The 20,236-nt window shown below is 43.5% G+C and overlaps 1 protein-coding gene across 1 annotated transcript; it reads right to left on the bottom strand.

Annotated features, from left to right (window-relative positions):
• Positions 1-3,986: 3,986 nt before the first annotated feature.
• On the bottom strand, positions 3,987-19,345 carry PPP2CA (protein phosphatase 2 catalytic subunit alpha). The gene is made up of 7 exons (XM_082771904.1): positions 19,048-19,345; positions 7,809-8,018; positions 7,126-7,299; positions 6,845-6,934; positions 6,240-6,401; positions 5,379-5,497; positions 3,987-4,730 (listed from the first exon to the last, which is right to left on the bottom strand). Exons 1-7 carry the CDS (start codon positions 19,147-19,149, stop codon positions 4,658-4,660), a joined length of 930 nt encoding a protein of 309 aa, XP_082628030.1. The 5' UTR covers positions 19,150-19,345; the 3' UTR covers positions 3,987-4,657.
• Between the last annotated feature and the right edge of the window lie 891 nt (positions 19,346-20,236).

The following is a 20,236-nucleotide window of genomic DNA, read 5'->3' as shown; positions in this document are numbered from 1 at the left end:
AAATATTTAGTTACTATTAGCATTAATGTTTTGTACACCAGAAACAATCAGTTTCATCTTCATCCCAAGCCAGTTCTGTTCACCATACAATAATTAAGAGATCAGGAGCTGTAGCTACCAACCCATCTTAAAACATGTTTTAAAGCCATAGCCTAAGTTTTAAAAGCCTAAACCATGCAGCGCTGCTTAATTTAATACCTAAAGTGTTGTTTCAGCCTTTTTTCCTGTATGTATGCCAAAGAACTCCAGCCCCTTGCTCAAGAGAGCAACTTGCCTTTATTCTCATCCAAAAGGAGTACAGCCAAATGAATTAGAGCACCAAAATAACTTCTTAAAAAACCACAGTAAGCTGACTCATCAACTGCTTGTTCTGCAGGGCTTTTTGAGTGTATTCACATGTCCTGAAAGATTTCTACACAGTCTCATTTAATTTTTAACACTTAACCTGTTCCCAAACTACCTTGTCCTGGGACTCACAGAGAACGGATGCTCTGTATAACGATCACTGTAGTGTTCAAGAAGACCCCACGCTTTCTACAAGACTTCAAAAACCACCACTCACAAATACTTTGCTCCAAAAATCTAAGCTCGTATAAGCCACGTGTATGGCTGGGGGAAAAAAAAAGACAGGATGGAACACTAAAAGGCCATTTCCCTTATGTACAACTTTCCTTTAGCCTATGCAGGCACAATTAAATCCACACCACTGTTTAGGCACACTGAAGCCAAGCACGCTGCTGCTGAGCAGCTGCATCACACCGTGGGTCTGGGCAATACCCCAGAGAACGGGGATTCAAAAGCTGTATTCGCAGACTGGAAAAAAAAAATTAAAACACCCTCAATTTCCATGAGTGCTCAGCATATAGAGATAAAACAAGCAACTAAAAAGTAAGCGCATGGCAGGTATATAGGGAGGTAACAACTGAAGCCATGCCTTAAATTAATTGAATTTAGAGCAGAGCTTAATTGGAAATTCAGGATTGTCATTTGATCACACTGGCCTCTCCTTACAGACCGTTTTTCCAGAAGGAACAGGCACATTTATCCTTCTGCACTGCCCCTTGCAGCACGGCTCCTCCTACAGCAGGAACTGTGTTCTCACCAGCAAGGAAATGAAGGGGCAAGAAGGGAGGAACACAGGGGTGTATTTATTGAACTATGATGAAGGTGCCAAAAATAAACCTAGCACCTGCACTTTTTTTTTTGTATCGTGTATGAGAAAATCCTTGGCCTTTAAGATTCATGGCAAATATCTAAATTGCTAAAGCCTTTGTCCCATCCCATACTACGTAATTACTTTATCAAAACGACTTTCAGTGACTATGAAAAAAATAATCCAGACTGACCTTTGCTACTACCCAGCCTGAAGCACAGACAGGTGAAACGTCAAAGCTTTCATCAGCACCGTGTACGCTCACTGCCTCTTTTTCCAAGGCAGAATTATCATTCATCCAGACACAGAATACCGGGGTAACTAGCTCTGTCCATCTTCACTTGCCTGCAGGTCAAGTAACCTTCCAGGGTATCGTCAGGAGATCTAAAACAGATAAGGCAGCCAAAGCATGCAGAGCAGCGATACTGAGCTTGTATAGAGGTGTCAGCAGCTGGAAACGATCTGACTTCAGCCCGAGCCAACAAGCACAGGCGCTGATACACCTCGGAGGGAAGGGGCTCCTACATGCCCACGCCAGCTGCCCTCGGGGACAGCCAGCAGACAGGGGGACAGGGCAGGAAGGGGGACCAGAGAAAGGGACCTAATGGGCAAAGAAAAAAGAGGCAGAGAGAGAATGGAGGGGAAAAAATGGCAAATAGGCTTCAAATCCTTCCCTCTTCTCCTTTCAGGAAAGGAAATTACTGGATGTTTTCCTGTGTACTAACAGGGGTGGATGTACTAACATTTTGTTTTTGACTGAATGACACCTCAGTGCAGAAGCACAGGTCCCTACACCTAAAAGTAAGCACCCAAAATGAAGGGTGTTTACTTCAGTCTGATATACAAGTTCAGACAATGATGTCCTGCATTTTGGCAACTTAAGTGTGATTTAAGTAAAGGGCAACATGGAAAGCTCAAAACCCTTCCGCGGGTGTCAAACAACAAAAGGTTTGTACTTATTCTATCCAAATTCAAAAAAACAGAAGGAAAAAGTGAAAGGTTTAAGAGTTTGTAGGAAGGCATCCAATTTCATTCATGACTGCTTCTAACACCAAATGCAAGTATTAGCCCTCCTTACGATTACGATCTCCTGCTTAAACCAAAACCATTACTGAACGATGAAAATACAGGATTTCCAGCTACCCTGATTTCACCTTTCCATGGACTTTAGCAGTCTTTGCAATGCAAAAGAAAATATTAACACTGATCTCTGAAACAAATACAAATCTAATTATGCTCATCCAGCCTGCATCACTGCAGTTTGAAGTGAAGGAAGCTTTGCTCCCATGAATTTCTAATCAAGCAGCTACCAACAAAATAACCAGACTAATTATTTCTAATTGAGGTTTTCTCCTCTTGGATCTTCCAAACACACTTCCAGCTGGTGAGCACTGCTGGTTGCCAATCTCCGTGAGTAACAATCCCCTGTTCACAAGGTGATATTCTCAAAAAAAAAGGCTACAAATGGCCAGTCACAGCACAATTACGGAGAAAAGCGCATGAAGTGGAGTGACTGTCACCACTGACTTCACTAACAGCTGCTTGTATTCATATATAGAGACTGAAGAAATGAACTGCTGAAACCCCACCAGAGCAGGAGCTGAGTCACACCACTTCAAGTACCAGGGAAAACAGGCAACAGGGCAAAGTCACTCCTTTTGAAGGAATGGTGTCAACAAAGGTACAAAGTTCTATCTATAAAGACACAAATATAGAGATAGCAAGCAAAAGAAGAAACCTGAACTACTCCCTACAGCAAAGGATTTTTTTTTGATAGTGATCAAAGCAAAAGTTCCTGACATACAAAAAAAAAGGACGCCTTACATGTGCCTTATTTTTAGTGCACGTCTTCCTGTAAGACATCAAGCTTCAGAAGACTGAGCTCTCCAGAAATAATTTGGAGCCCAAACTCAAGCGCAAACCACAATTTTTACTAACGGAAAAGTAACTGCTCAAGCCTTTCAGAAAAGGCACAAAGTAACGCATCATTAATGAACTGTTGTCTTCGCAAGTTTGAGAATTAAGCAGCCCTTTATCAGAAAACCCCAGAAAAGCAAGAAAGTCCCCCAAAAGCACCTGAAACTAGGCCTACACACTCACAATATTTCTCTATTTTCTCTTACAAGCAAGCAGTGTAAAAAGATTCCTCTGTTTTGTTGCAGAGTCTACACTGCACCCAAACAACTCAGTGTCTCTTAAACATTATGAACATTAAGAGTCCTCCATGAAAACAGCCACATCTTTTTAAGATATGTCCTATAAAAAGCTTCAAGCACAAGCCTTAAGGTGGCAAAAAATTTGAATGTTTTGAATAAAATCAGAATTCAGATTAGGTGAAAGGAAAAGACTTTAACAGAAGTTAACACACATCAATGTTCATTTTCAGAATGGAAGCTTGGGCAATACACATAGTACTGAATTTCAAGTTATTCCTTTAATATTTAGAAAACTGGTTTTATTCTTAGCTTTTCAGATTTAAGTATTAGCACCTACATTGGAAATAACTCAAACTCAGTTTTACACTTGAAAAAAGGCATGCTCAATTCAGTTATCCTATTTTCTTCCATCTTTGAATATTTCAGTAGAGCACCAAGAGGGAAGAGAGCAACATTTCAGTAACAAGCAAGCTCTGTTCTCAGCTACGTGACGTAGGGCCAGCCATCTCCCTGGTACAGAACCCAGAATACCAGAACTTCCCAGCACACTTCAACTCCTTGTGGGGTATTTCAGGTGGAAACTTGTACGCAGGTTTATAAAACCTATCCAGCTACGTGTTAGTTTGTTAAACCAGAGCTGACCTGAGATGCAATTAGAATTTGACATTTTTCCATACTTAGTTCACAAGTTTATTATGAAAAACACTGCAGCTCTGTCCTGCAGTAACATTGTTTTACAGAAAAAAAACAGTTCTGTTCGAAGGAATTCACTATGCTCGGACAATTACAAGGGACAATATGGTAGGGCAAAGAGTGGGAAAGGGAACTGAGTGCAGACAAAAAAAAAAATCAATACAATTAAATTAAACAGTATTCCCTGAAAATAAAACAAACAAACAGTTTCAGAACAAATATGAGGCCTTGGTACTTATTTTAAAAATGTTCTTTAAGCTTCAATGATTGTTTGCTGCTACCCTTATCTACAGTCATGCTGAATAAAGCTATAGCTAAATGGAAAGTTAAATGTATTCACGAGGTGTTAATGTCTACATCTTATTATTTGCAGTCTCTCAGAGAAAGCAAAAGTAACTACAAATAGCGCTATGCCAGAAACTGGTTTCTTGACCAACAATGTTGCTTCAGCATGCAATGAACTGGTTCATTCTAAAGTGGTCACAGTTGTTGACGACAAGAGGCTTTGTATTTGAATATGGCACGTCTTTTGGTCCATGTGAAAACAAGTTTGAATGTTAAATATTTTCTGACACTTTGGAGTTACTGTTGCTCTTCCCGTTTTCTTTAGGTCAACATATGGTTCATGGCAATACTGTACAGGTCTAAAATCTCTTTACAGGAAGTAGTCTGGGGTGCGACGAGTAACATGCGGTTCACCTCTACGTGGTGCTGGGTCAAACTGCAAACTGAAAAGCACACAGAGTATTAATCAAACTGGAAGCATTCCTTTTACAGTCAAGTATCTCTTCTGAATTATAGCAGCAGTGGTCTTAAAGAAGGTGGTTTTTTGTTTGTTTGTTTTTTTAAGTTTTTCAACCAATTTAAGACTTCCAGAATAACTGTTCAACTTCTTCCACTCCTATTAATACATAGTTATAATAACGATATTTTAAACTTGTCTTATGATTACTATCACAATGCACTGGAGAGAAATTTATCTTGGCATTAACACTCAAACCAGTCAAACATTAGTGTATATTTAGAAAATAAAAGTCTCCAGTAATTGTCAAAGGGGGGTAATTTATACAATGCTTTACACAATTCTTCATTTATTAGTAAAGCTACTGCTGAGATAGTTAACTGAATTTCATCAAGTCAACATCCCAACATCTAAATAATTCCAAGATTCTTGCCTCTTGCCCTAGACTGACAGCTGTGTATTACCTCAGGTGTGACAGGGTACTACTTTCAAACTGCATCACTCTGTAGTATTTTGTTAAACTTCAGTTATATACAGTGAAAGCAGAGTCTCACTCTAATCTGACAGACCAGGTGTCAACAACAACAGTTTCAGAATCAGGGGCAACTTCAATCTAATTTTTAAACATACTTACAAGGAGTATTTTAGAGTATCATCAAGTTCCATAATTGCAGCCTGATTGCCACAACGGTAACAATAATTTGGAGCACTGAAAATTGTTACTACATTCCGATCATGGCACCAGTTGTACCCCTGGAGAGGAAAATAAATTAATTATGAAAACCATGTTCATTTGTTGCACCCCATATAACCATCTAACTACTAAACTGAAAGTTAGTGTTCAAAACCCTAGGTGGAACTTGTAGTGTCATTTTTAAACATGATTAAGTCTGTATCTTTATTTCTCAGCAGAAAAAAAAGAATTTTGGACTTTATGTGCTATTTCTTACTTGTAAGCATTAGCTAAGTGCATTTAAAAGACCAAGAATTCTCCACTGCGCTAGTGTTAAAATAATTTAACCAATTTTGAACTACACAATCTATTCTGAATCTTACTATCTTTAAACTTAAGCCTGAGTTTTGGTTTTGATGATCACAAGTTAACTTCCAGGAACAACTACAAACTAAGAACAAAATCACATGTTTACAGTAAAAAGGACAAACATTTTTTCAAAGCACACATTTGCATGCATTTTCTCGTTGAGGGACTCAGCATTTATGTTCAAGAATGTTTTTATCTACACAGAAGTGCTACAATTAAAGTCCATTTTTGCAATGTTGCTGTAAATTTTCAGAAAGAAACCCAAGAAAGCTGTTCCACTAATTTAGAAACTTATTTAGTAGCACACCAACATTATCAAAATAGTTTCTGGAAGACTCTCAGCTGGATCAGCAGTTTTGTCACAGCAGCACACGCACACCCCAAATGCACTGTGTGGTAGCAGCGCACAAACTCCACAACCAACAGTTTAACCACACAGGCTGTATTGCTTACCTCCATTACCAACTGATGAGCTCTCGAAACCAACGTAAGGCCGTTAGCATGGTTAAAGGTTTCTGAAATATCCTGTCCAAATGTATAACCTGCACCTCGAGGAGAAATTCCCCAGCCACCACGATCATCTGGATCTGACCATAGCAAGTCACACATTGGACCCTGTAAGAGATTTGGAAGGTATTTCACAAACCGAGCAGAAGAACTACACACACATCTGCATAACTTTCTGCAGCACTTTAAAACTTGGGAAAAAAAAAAAAAACAATATAACAAACCCCACCTATCAACTGCAAAAGCTAGTGCAGTTTAGACTTGAAATACTATCAGTAAGTTAACCTGAATGATGAGTCTTCATAGAAATAGCTCCTACCACTGAGATCATTTAGTGGTACCTGCTGATATGCTATGTAAACTGTTTCTTACTTTAGGTAAGAACATGCTGCTCAATTCCCCTTCAGAAAGCAGGTACAAGACAACAAAAAGGTGCTTTCAAATTGCTACACCACTTTGAGCTTCATCTTCTGCCTGTGCATATATTCAAACATCCAATACACGGTGAATCATGAACCCCACCATGAGTTTAGGGAATTAATTTTCAGTACCTCATGGGGAACTTCCTGCAAGCGATCAAGTGCTCTGATGTGATCCAGTGTATCTATCGATGGAGACAGGCCACCATGTAGACAGAAAATCTGGAAGAGTTAGACGTGAGATTTCATTTGTTTATATTATTTATTTCAGTACAATTATAATTGCTTAGTATAAAAACATTAGGAATAATCTGCAAGAGATTACTTGAAACAATATCGAGCACTGATAGAATACACTGTTAAGAGCTCCCTTCGCAGCCAGTAACATTTAACTTCACCAAATTTAAACATACCTGGCCATCCACCAAGGCAGTTAGAGGAAGGTAATCAAAAAGGTCTGTAAAGTACTTCCAAACGTTTGCATTTCCATATTTTCTTAAACATTCATCATAGAAACCATATACTTGTGTGATTTGCCTGCTTTCATGGTTCCCTCGGAGAATTGTGATACGTTCACGGTAACGGACCTATAAATGTAATAGACAGAAATATTTTAGAGGCACATCTTCCAAAAAAAAAAAAAAAAAAAAAAAAAGCCACAACAGAATTTGCTTTCCCTCACCCCATGATATGCCAATAAGAAAAAAAAGATTCAATCGCAATCTTAGAGGGAAAAGGGACTAATTAAGCCAGATCTTCAACTGACAGATACTCTGAGATTAATTGCGAGCTTTATCCACTGTTACAGGTGGACTTCACTTCACTACACTTACGCATTAAGCTGGTATCGCTAAGCACATACTTAAATATTGCTACTTAGACAATTAGCAAAGTGGCACTCACTTTGGAAAAAGCTATACAGGCTTGCACCTTAACATTACGTTTTTCAGAAATATCCTTGAAAAATAATAAAGGTAACATTTCACTTTTCACACCTAAAAACCTTTGTTGCATAATCATAACATATATTAAGTGTAATCAGGAGAGTGATTATACACACTTCATACAGACTTGTATGGCTGAGAAGAAAAGTTACCTTAAGAGCTACGAGCAATGTGACTGTTTCCACTGAATAATAGCCTCTGTCAACATAGTCCCCCATAAACAAATAATTTGTGTCTGGTGATTTGCCTCCAATTCTGAAGAGTTCCATGAGGTCGTGAAATTGTCCATGGACATCTCCACAGACTGTGACCGGACATCGCACTTCTTGGACATTAGATTCTTTTGTCAAGATTTCTTTAGCCTAGAACACAAACAAAAAAAAAAAAAAGAAGAGAAATTGTGAGATTAGTTGTCCATGAACAGCCTTATCCAAAGTATGCTCTACTTGCAATGCTGCAACCCAGCCTCTTTACAAACCCACCTTTTCCTGGTCTGAAGTGTATGGGATAAGAGCTTATCTTTACTTAAAAGAAGATTTGGCTTTATGAAATGATTGTTTTCTCCCCTCTCCCAGCATCAATTAGGTATTTCAGTTAGTTTCCAGCTTAAAAAAACAACTCATCCTTTCTATACAAGCGGTTCCATGAAGCACAACTGACTTTAGACCAATAATCACCATTGCTGGAATTGATGTGTGTAATATTTGGAAAAAGGTAAGGTTACAATCATGCCAATGTCTTATTTCCAGCCCTTCAAAAGCCTAAATTCAGATATAGCTGAATCTGAGACTCCCCCAGGGAGGTGAACACGGCCAGCCAAAGCTCCAGGAGGGTTTTTGCTTCAGAGAGATGATCATCTGCCACCCACATATGCCTAGCTTTGAACAGAGATGACCTACACCCAGAACAACTTGTAAGTGTGCATGAGTGTGACCTTTATAAAAGAAAGAGAATCATTTTTTGTTCTCTTCATTTTTTCCACAAAATTTTGTGCACAGAAGTTGCTGACAAAGGCAAAGAAGCAGCACAGAGCCTGAAGAAGCACAAGCTAGAGACAGCACAGAAAAGGTAGTTTTGAAATAACACAAGAACACTTCAACTGTATCATCCACCGCGCTGCCAGTTGTTAGAGCTTTTCCTCAGAGCACATGCCACAATAATTGTCTAAATCGAGATGGTATTAGAAATAAAAATAGTAACAAGTTTACTTGTCACCATTTACCAAGCCCTCTATGCCCTCCAAGCAGCAATGTTGCTATTCAAAAAGGATCCGTTTTGTTTCTTACAACAGGGAAATGCTTGCTAAGCAAAAAAGTATTTTAAGACGTTGTAGAAAAAATATCGTCATTTGAAGAACATGAGGTTTTGGAGGGTAGGAAAGAAGCATCCGAAGTTAAAACCTAAACTGGAGATTAAATATTGGGTGCTGACATGAACCAGACCCGTAAGGAACACGCTGCTGCGTCCAACTTTCCGCACAGTCAGGAAGCCACCAGCTGGACAGTGACTGACACCCCCAAAAATGGGCTCAGTGCTCCCGGGCATTACCCAGGCTAACCACCAGGGTAACACAAAGCGTCCGCAACACGTGATGGAGACAGGGGAAGATTTCATTCAACGCTGGGAAGAAATGCAAAATGCAATCACGGTTAAACACCCTGCACAACACTGAGCTTGAGATATTAAAGCGTGAGTAACCGAGTTAAATCACTCTGCAGACATATTTACACCAAAAGTCAATCTCTCCTGACAGTTTCCACTCATGCTGCGCCTAGTACTAAAGATAGGTCACTGCTGGCTCATGGCAGATGCTAAAAGTGTAGATTTATTTTAAGATAGTCTGACTTAAGTTCATTTTAATGCAGTGACACTCACCGGATGTTTTGAAGGTGTCTTAACAGCCTGAGCCTCCCTAATACACTATTAGGCTCAGGAGCATTAGCGATCATAATTCCCCTTTTGACAGGGAAAGTTACAAATACCAATAGCACTTCTATGTCAAAAAAAACTATAATTAGAATGCTTTCTACTGCTGTTTTTCTTAACAGACCGGGAGAATTGCACAAAGAACGCAACATTCATTTTTCATCAAAGGGATGCGATTTTTATGCTGACTGAAATCCAAAGCGCATCCTTCTCAGCACTGGAGCTGTTGCTTCCTCCGTTTTTGCAGTGTTAAATCACTCACACAGCGAAGCACAGGTCAGTCAGACAGCTGCTCTGATGGAAAAAGATTGCTGTTTCGCTGGTTGACCTGGAACCACCTCCACGTAAATCCTGCAGTGAAGGAATGCTGCTGTAATTTAAATATTCTCGTGTTCCTGAAACAGGCTTAATGAAACGCTGCCTTACTGTCCTATGTCCCACGGCACCAGCAGTGGCAAATGCTGAACTGCTTCAGCAGTGGACTTGTTTCTATAGAAGAGTTGGAAGTAAGACCCTGAAAAAAACCCTGAAAACAGGCACCAGCAAGTGGTCAGTTCCTACAAAAGGGTAAAACCCAAACTGTCCGAGTATCATTACAAGTTGGTAAGACACCGATACAATCAGATTTCACAACGCTAAGCCATTACTAATGCTACTTCAGGATCAGTGACTCCAGCTTTGTATCGCACCGTGCACCAGCCCTGAAACCTCATCTGCTTTCATCCTCTTTATCGATCCCTTCCTCCCTGCCCAGCAGCTCCCCTTCCAGTGAGGAAGCAGGGCGGCATTTTGGGAGCATTTCAGCAGCTTCAGCACCTGGCTGGGTACTCCTCTGTCCAACCTCCTGATGAGGGCGAAGCAGCAAACAGCCCGACACACCTAACTCCTTGCCCTTCAGAAACCCGGTGACCTATTGCCAAGGACAGCAGCGCAATCCTTCACGGTATTTTGACACCAGCATTTTGAAACATCCAGGTTTCATCTCCTATCGCTAGATAAACAATTATCCAACCCCGAAACTCGCCTTTTCTTGAACACTTATCAGTGCTTTCAGTGCTTTTTGTTTCTTAGGTATTTTTCATTTCTTAACAGCTTTTAATGCTAAGATAGCTCTGATTATTATTATTATTTTTTTTTGTCTTCAATCCTTGTAAGTGACCCTACACCACACAAAGGTTAATTTGTGGTATTCTGCAATCTAAAAAAAGATGAGTCAGGTGATGCTTTAGTTTATGTGGAAAGCATGCCACCTTATAATTGCTAAGGCTCGTGACTTCAAAATCACAATTAATTATTTTTTCAGCACTCCATACTCTCAGATTTCAAAACAAAGTGCATTCAAATGAATACAGGCTGAGAAGAGCCCATTATTTCAGGGTGATAAATACCAATTTTACAGCTAAGCACCAATAAAGCCTAATGCAGAAAATATATGCAGCCACAAGACACTGACAATTGCACACAAAAAAAAGTCCCAGAAGGAAAATCCATCACAAGCAGTTGCTGACACCAAAAGCCCCGTGCTATACTTAGAACCATCTCAAAGTTCAAACAATAAGCACACATCTGATGCACTTCACCTTAGTCATAGTGACTGAAGTTCATTTATACTTGGCGTTTGAGCTACCTGCTTACTCAGACTTTTTTCTGGGGAGAAAAGGCAACCAGTACAATTCAAAGCCACCCGGAAGACAACAAGACTGTAACCAATAGTGGTCTGAAGGCACAAGAAAACAATAAATTTGCACTAATGAACGGAAGCATTACAGGATGAAAACAAAGCCTCCTATTTGAGGATTAAAATATTCCTGGACTGCTGCACATCTTCTAAATGCAAGGATGAACAGTGAAGCACTGTTCTGTTGACTTTGTTTACAAAGCACATCTCATATGGAAAAGAAAACTGTTCTGAAAATACAAAGATCAGCTTCCTTGCTTTAGGAGCGCAAGATTCAAGTCACCTCTGCATTTTACTCTGGATCTGCAAAATTCTAATGAAAGGTAGGAGTTACCTGCATACAGAGGTATCTCCTATTTCCCTTGTTCTCAGCCCAGATTTTTAACCAAGACAGCACAGATTAAGGCTCAGAGCCAAGTGCCTGAAGGGCTGTCATCCAGCCACTCTCAACTCACTCTATGCCGAGGACAAGTTTGCCTCATGAGCAGAATCCATCAACCACCTTACCTCACAGAATTCGTTCTCCTAAATTTGCCTCTGCCCAAATTCCACTGTGTTTCCAGCACACACAAGTTATTTATTTTTACTCCTACCCTTTCCTTAGATCATCAGCTTCTAGCAGAAGCTCTGCTAGCTCAAACCAATGATCCACGCTGAGGAACTGCGGGGCACATAAAAAAGCAGGAAACATCGCTGTGGCTTCACAGAACTGTAAAACAATGCTTGAAACTGCTGCGTAAGGCTGAATCAGTGCTATAAAGCATTTATCAAAAGATTATCACTGACTTCGTAAAGGAAATATAGCCATTATTTTAATTACACGACACAGCTCCAGTCTGTAATACCTCGCTCTTGGAAGCCCAGAGCTCACCCCTGCAAACCACTGCGCTGTCTAGCAAAGCCCATGTGGGAAGGCATCTGCTGTACCCAAGACAAAGCTGTATTGGTAGTTACCACAAAGATATTTTGATGAGATCGAAGGCTTCGACCACACCCATAATTTCCTGCCATCAAGATGCACAGGAAGTGACTAAAGGGCCAATGACCAGCTAATTGGGATGAAGGCTGGTTTGAGCTGGCCAGCATCATGGCTTAGACCTGGAATCTCTATCAGGCAAAGTCACCCACTACAGTCAGCGAGTCTTCTGCAAAGACATCCGTGTTTCCTTCCCCAACCCCACCCCCTTGCAAGGCAAAGAGGATGCTCAGCCCAAATGGGGCTAGCTGTTAGAGCAAAAGGTGTTTGCTTTCACTGCCTGGCTTTTTAAACATGAGCAGAGAAATCAGGTCTCTAATGTCACTCCTGTGAGGATGGTAAGACAGCAGTCAGATGGCATGACACAAATGGGACCTGCTTTATTTCGAACTGCAGAATCCGCTAAGGAGTTCAATGTGAATGTATAAGTAGGAATCAAATTAAAACACAAAGCTCCCGCTGACATTTAACTGTTTGGTAGTCCCAAGCAAGTAAAACCAGGATTCCCATCCAACACAGACGTAGCAACAGCAGCAAAATGCTCTTTTTCCATGACAGAAATAATGACAGTCCCACCTACTTTCTCTTTGGCTTTGGGAGTAGCAAAAATGCCACCATTTCCAACATCCACTGCAAGCAATACCGAGGGCTTGGAGCTCAGTGAAGGCAACGCAGCGTGCCTGGCCACAGGGTCACGGCACAGCTCGTGGCAACGTGTGTCATGATGTGGTCACTGCGTGTTTGTAGCCCTTCATTTGCTCAGCAAATGAAGATAGCAAGCAGAGCTATCAACTGAACTCGGAAGATGTATTTAAACCCAAAGCGTACAAAATGAAAGTACAGTGGCCTATATATCAATAGATGTATCGATGGTCTGTCAGCGAACCACGAACAGGCAGTTAACTAACCCCAGAAACACGAGACGTGCTCGGCTTCACGTTTCACAGAGCACAGCGAAGCATCCTTCACCATGCCACAGCTTTAACGCTACCCTACTGTTTCAGCAATTTCTATTTGGTTAGAAGAGAGCCTGATTACACACAAGATGTTGGCCAACGAAAAAAATAACCCTAATGGCAGAACTGCATGTGAGAGTGAACAAGACAACCTGCCTTCTCCTGAAGCACACAGGCAGTAAACTGCTAAATATTTCTATTTCTTTGTACTGCGCAGCAATGACTGACACTGTCTACAGCCTTGATATTCCCTTCAACCTCAATTTGGAAAAATCATTAGTAGTCTTACATAGGTAAGGAGAAAGAATGCTCTTTCCTTTGGAAACAGATCTGGGAGAAGAGAAGGGGAAGTGCTATGTAGGTATCAATAGTAGACAAGACCAGATAGAAAATGAGGACAGGAAAGGTGCTCCTCCAGAAGAATTCAATGCTGTCATTTTGCATCATTGAAGAGATCTTTGTGTCCTTCACTTTGAATTTAAAAGTGTAGAAAAAAATCTTTAAAAATGTACTGGAGGCCAAATAAACCAAGAAAGCCAGACGCCTTCCTGTCTACACTGGAGTTCCAAGTAGCAGAGCAGCAGCACTAACGCACAAAGCTGACCGCTTACGGAGAGCTGGGCTTCGATCCTGCCCATGAAGCAAGCTGAATTCATCTCCTAGCATTCAAGCTGTTATAAAAGGAAATAGACCGAAGCTATTCCCAAGCTAGCAATGCCTGATACATGAAGCTAAACCAGCAGATGGTAAACTGAAGAGGTTTTTATTTTTATTTATTTTAACTCTTTTGCTCACAGCACCACGCCAAGCTGTGGCACAGCCAGAACACTGGCTGGAAGGCTGGGGTAGGCATAACCGAGGATTCCTACTTCAAAACCAACGAGCAAGGGTAAGGATGCACCTGTATTGGGAGGTATTTTCCCTATGCTCTGCAGAAATATTGAGGACCTGACTAGCAAGCAGCTGAGCTCCAGTATTTACTCTTTAGCCAGGATTAAACTACCTGTTGTTTTTTTTCCAGCTTAACACATTGCCTAAAGAAAGAAGTCTAGAGCAACAACCGTGTTATTGAACGTCGGTGTAGTGTTTAAGGGTCCCTAGGTGAGAAGGGAAATTTAATCATGGCTCCTTGGAGCCTCTCAGCACAGCTGTTTGCACAAGGCCTCCCTCCCGCCAGACAAAGCCAGACAGGTCGGGTTATTACGCTGTTCAAGGCAAGCCGGATGACTAACCGGGGACGGCAAGGGAGCGATCGCAGAGCAGCACTGTCATCACATCCGAGGAGGCAACAGCTTCACCACAGGTAGGTCTGGAAGGGGCCATCAATCTACAGCCCCAGCCACGTTGTTAGCTTTGCACTGCTACAGCCTCAAGTAGAAACTTGCTCTGACTTACAAACGCTCGTTTGTTTTCTTAAGCTATGCCCCGAGTGACTTTTAGAACAAGAAAATATCTTTTGCTCTGATTTGATTACAGCGGATGTTGTGAGCTAAAACAAATCAAAAAAATTTACTAATTTCAGCACAACAAGTTTTACGGAATTTCACAGAACTGAAAAAAGAAAGCTGTCGAAGCTATAGAAGTTGGCATACACAAGACTGAATTCTCACACACACCGAGTGTTACAACCAGAACTAGGTGAGAAGGCTGGCAAGGTTGACACCTCAAATGCCTTTTGTGTGAAGGGACATTCTCCATTTTATATTACAAACCATCACAGGAACGAACACTGGGAGTGAAAGGACTTCTTTTTGTGGAAGCATTCCACAATAATCTAAAACACAGTTGTTAAAATGTCACAAAGAGCTTTTCACTTGCAGCTGTTCCAAGGTGGAACATCACTAACAGCTCTAGCCCCAGGTATGTTCAATGAGGCGGTAGGAAAGGAGCCCTAAACCATGTCCTCGTCTCCCACAGACCCTAGAAACAACTGGAAGGCCCTCAGAGCAGTAACACCTTAAAGAACAGAAGTATGCTTGAAGATTTGCGAGCCCTATTCAAAAGAAGAGCTGAACTTTGATTGCAGGTTCTTCTTTTCACCTGAAAGCTCCATCGGTAACACACTGACCTCCTGGAACCAGGGCACTTAAAGGAAGGAGCCCAAGCAGATCATACAGCTGCAGGGAGCACTCACATTTGGTTCTTATCTACAGCAAGGCTCAGCAAATGTAACTTGGAAGATCTGCTGCTAAACAAAGGTGGAAATTCTGCAACAGGAAAAAAATTAGAAGAATACACCATTGACAAGGCAGGTACTAGAGACCAAAATGGCCCAGAAACATTTATACCATGAAATCGGCAATGGTGACAAATCAAATAGCAAACATAACCAAGACTATTGTTACAGATCAAAAGCTGCAGGAGACAAGGCTTGAACCAAGGTTTCTCGAACAGGGTTCACCAGCATCAGCCCTTCATTCAGGTTAAATTTTTTAGATAGCAACACTGTCTACACAGGCATATTTTACTAGTAGCTGAAGTGCAGAGGAAGAGAACCCTAAAGATTCTCCACAGCATATGATCAGCTCGTCTTTTTCTAAGAACCGGATGGTTCGTGGTTCCAACCCTCTCAGACTAATATTTCCAGCAGAGAGACCGTGATACCTCTCCCTCCACCTGCAGTAGGTTCATTCTGCAATAACCACTGGAGACTCCAACCACAAATTCAACTCCCTCCTTTGTGCAATTTCAGCCTGCCACCCCACCTTCCTGAGCACTGTTCCACACCCCCACTGGGACCATTTCCCTCTTCCCTCCCGCACGGTTTTCCACGCAGCACTCCAGGACAGCATTCTTTCATTCTAAATGGCCTGCAGGAAAAAGCCTCACCTGGCAATAAAGGGCTTCCTTTCTCCTCTGTGCACAGACAGCACTCAAGAAACAATTCAGTGTGAACAGGACAAGCGTGGCTGATACCTGTCACACATCACACAACTGCAGGATAAATAAATGCTGGTAACAATTTTTCAAACCTCCCTTACCAAATACTTTACACACACACAGCCTGTCACTGATGTAACAAAATATATGGCGTTTATTAAGGCTACGTAACTTAGCTGCCACTCAGAGGGCCACATTTTTTCAACTCCTCTATTATGGCAGCTATTATGGAAGGGTACAAGGTATTCCTAGAAGACATCTCCACCCAGTTAGCACCACCACCATCACCGAGGTAACCAGGTACAAGACAGGATGCACCAAGAAAGTAACTGGGATGCTTGAATGGCCACACATAGTTATTATGCTGCGTTAGATTGTGTTTGCAAATAGCTGTTTGGTTCTTTCGGTATCAATACTGAAACACAACCGAGCCCTTAGGCTTAGCCCTGTTAGATAGGCACCAGTCTGCACACACGAAGCCCCAGCAGATCCAGAAATACCAGTCAGGAAGATCATCTAATCAAATGGTATTATGGGGGGTGGGAAAAAAACCTTGCAAGGATTTTTTTTCCTTCCCTAACTCGTCCCAGCAGGATGACAGCCTGTACCTGTACCTGACAGGGTCTTCACCTGCCGTGTGGAACAGTGACTGGACTTGACGCTGTCCTTAACGCGTTAAGCTCCTCATGGAAAAATATAACCTTTGGGTGTGATTTCATACACACAACTATTTACAACAATCATAACACGAAGCACAACTCAACAGCTGCTCAGAGTCGGTGCTGGAAGCCTGGGAACACGTTAACTGCTGTCCCTCAGCAGAAGGGCACAGAACTCAACACATGTCCTGCTTCTGAGAGCACCGACACCCACTGTAGGGCACAGAGAAGACAACGGAGAGCTTGGGCTGCTGGGGACCACGTCCAATTCCTTGCGTCAGCAATCGTGTAGAACCTTACCTGGTACCAGCAGGAAGTCCCAGTAAATCCACCTGTAGTTATCAGCAACAAATCATCTTGCCTGAACACAAACAGCCACGCGGCTGTACTGCAAAGCGCTGACCGCAAACTGGTCAGAGAGGGAATTTCATCTCCAGCAGGGTATCACGCTACCCAAAGAAATACTACCTTTGTTCTGGAGCTGGCTCAGCTGCCAACTCAAGGCACTGCTGCTAAATGATATATTTCATGTAGATTTCTCCCGTGTTTTTGTGGTCTCTCATCACAGAATAGGGTGGGCAGACACACAGCTTTCTGTAACCTAGTTCCCACAGATCGTTATCAAAAGGCATCATTCCTGCAGATCTAGTCACCTTTATCACTCCTTCCTTCAGCCTAAACTGAGTCTTCTGCTCCTATAGAGCCGGCATGCCTTGTGATCCCTTCTTTTGGACCTATCAGAAATACTTCATGTTGGGCTATTTTTCCTCCCTAGTGTCAAGAGTCTATTTTGGTGATAAGCAGCACGCATTTACCCAGACATAAAGCCTATTTCCATTCTTCATTAGGAAAAAATGAAAACTCCACCTCCCAACCTCACACAACCATGAGTAGGACTATGGGATCTTTTGGACAGAATTCCTAAAGGCATGCCTACTTCTCACCTATCCAAAGCACCAAGTAAATCCAGAGTTTTTTTTGTATATGTTCTGTGTTTCTTCAGCTTATCATACAACCTTACAAAAAATACCCATTTGCACAGTATTCAGAATCCCATTCCAGCATCATTTTGTATGTGATGGCAAATGGACTACTTACCTCTTTGACAAATTCATTCAAAGAAGACGATGGGCCATTGTCATGAGACACACGTGAAAAATGAGCAGGCAGCTATACTGCTTCTTGCTGGCATCACGATTTAAAAACACGCAGGCCATATCTAATGGTTGTAATTTTAAGCTGCTGGTGGAATACTAGTCAACTAAAATCTGGACTCAAGCAGAACCCATTTGGCCAAAGGCACTCCAATTTATTTAGTAAGTTCATCGTCCTCTGGAAACAATTTGCTCCTAAAACAACACGCTGTAGTATTTGAAGGCACCATGCCAAACTTAAAATATCCTCATTTCTTCCTGTGGTAGGTACACGGACTTCTTTAGAGTCAAGTACGTCAGTAACTTCCCACATTCCTTCATTTCTAGTTACGCTTCTAGATTAATATTTTGAAGGGTAAAAATACAAAATCTCTGATAACTGAAAAAAAAACCCTCAGCTACTAAATTTTAATCACGTTTAGGATTATAATATAATTGGAAAACGTGTTTAGGTCGTGCTGCAGCTAATATTGCCCTTAATTTCCAGCAGATGACCTACCCTGGGCTCATTTTAGGACCTCCCTGAGCACAAGCGGCGCTCTGCCACCACATCCCACCGCCCTTCACCACAGAAGGTAACAGCCCCGTACGCTAATCCCTGCTTCACAAAACCTCGGATTTCACTCCCAGACACCAAGCCCAGGGGGTACCCTCAGCTACACCCCCCCCCCGGTGCTCATTTCCTCGTTTCTCTCCCCAAAACCGGAGCCGCGGCGGTCGCCCCTCGGGGCTCGCCGTTTGCCCCCACGGGCCCCGTACCCGGTCAGCCCCTTCCCTTCCCATCCCAACCGAGCGGGCCGGGGCCCGGCACCCTCCTTCCCTCCGAGCCCCTGGGCCCGTGCCCGGGATGGCGGCGGCGGCGCCCGGGGGTCTCGGCGGCCGCGGCGCCATTTTAGGAGGCGCTGCAAAGGCGGGAGGCGGGGCCAGGCCCCGAGCGCCGCGGAGCTGCCGCCGGGCACCGGGGCTCGCTCCCGGCTGCGGCTCCGTCCCCACAGGGACCCCCCAAGACCCCTCGGGGACCCCTCAGGAGCCACCGGGAGCCCCCCGGGGAGCCCCGCGCCCGCTCCGGGCGCCTCATCCCGCGGTGCCCTCAGCACGGCAGCGCCTCCCTTGGATCCTCGTCGCCCCCCCACCGCCTCACAGCGCCTCACGCCGCCCTCACCTTCTCGCAGAGGCTCTTCACCTGCCCCTCGGACAGCTGCTTGCACTCGTTGAGCTGCTCCACCCACTGGTCGAGCTCCTTGGTGAACACCTTCTCCTCCATCCTCCCGTTCAGCCTCTTATTCTCCTACCACCACCGCTGCTGCTGCTGCTGTTACTGCTCCACCAGCCCCCGGAGCGGCCCCCCCAGCCCCTCACCGAGCAGGTCCCAAGAGGCGGCGGGGACGCGGAGCTGGGAGCGGGGCCCTGCGCACGGCAGCGCTGCCGCTCGCCTCACAGCGCGGCGTGTAATGGCCGCCGCGCCTGACGTCACCGCCTCGGCTTCCACTACTCCGGGGCGGGCGGCGAGGGAGGAGACGGCGCATGCGCAGCGCCGAGCCTGCGCGCTGCCCGCCAGAGGAGGAGGGGGCTGAGCCGCGCTGAGGGGAGCGTGCGCATGCGCGGTGTGAACGGGGAGGGGGGTGGGGGGGTCTGCGCATGCGCATGCTGAAGGGGGTGGTGAGGGGCGGTTTCCCGCCCAGCGCCTGAGGGGATGTGGGGGGGTGGCCCTGAGGGGATACGGGAATGGCGGGGGGCTTGTGGAGGCTTCCCCCAGCTAAACAGCCCGGACACCCATCGCTGTGTTCCCCTGGGATGCGGTGGTTTTGCTGGTGGTGGCTGCTCCCGGGGTGGTTGTCCTCAGTTTAATCGCGAAACTGAAGTGTTGAGGCGGGGCTGGTGCTTGCTACGGTGCGTGTCTTGTATTAAAAAATATAAATAAAGGGGTCTTGGGAAGGTCGTGGGTTTGTGGTGAGCGTTTGGGAGAGGAAATGAGCGAGGTGCAGTGGAGGATTTCAGTAAAATACAAGGTGTTAGTGGTGGGCCTCAGGTACCTCAGTGTATTTGGACACTTACTTAAGTGAGAAATATTGGTAAGAGACAAGTAATAGGTAAGGAAAGAGGAGTGAAAGAAACATAAATCTATTAAGTGAAATGGGCTACGTTTTTTGTTGATTTGCATCATAACTAGTAGGGGTACTACTTAATGAAATATTTCCCTAAAATACCATTCAAAAATGCATGGATTGATCAGCTGGAAAAGGATCAATAAAGTAGGTCAAACTTTGGGCAAAATATACCCTGTTGAAAGTACCAAATCGGTGAGGGCTTTTCCCAGTTAATAAGTGTCCCTCCACTCTGTCAGGGTTTGC

This window comes from Aythya marila, assembly GCF_965140915.1.
Source record: "Aythya marila genome assembly, chromosome: 14".
In the NCBI taxonomy this organism is placed as follows: Eukaryota; Metazoa; Chordata; class Aves; order Anseriformes; family Anatidae; genus Aythya; species Aythya marila.
This window is presented reverse-complemented; position numbering and strand designations above follow the sequence as displayed.

What these genes read in the sequence shown, in the direction of transcription:
- PPP2CA (XM_082771904.1), bottom strand. Translation starts at nt 19,149, where the DNA reads ATGGAGGAGAAGGTGTTCACCAAGGAGCTCGACCAGTGGGTGGAGCAG. An exon ending in CATTGCTCGTAGCTCTTAAG is followed by an intron (nt 7,300 to 7,808) that starts GTAACTTTTCTT and finishes TTACATTTATAG; the next exon opens with GTCCGTTACCGTGAACGTAT. An exon ending in CTCATCAGTTGGTAATGGAG is followed by an intron (nt 5,498 to 6,239) that starts GTAAGCAATACA and finishes TTTCCTCTCCAG; the next exon opens with GGGTACAACTGGTGCCATGA.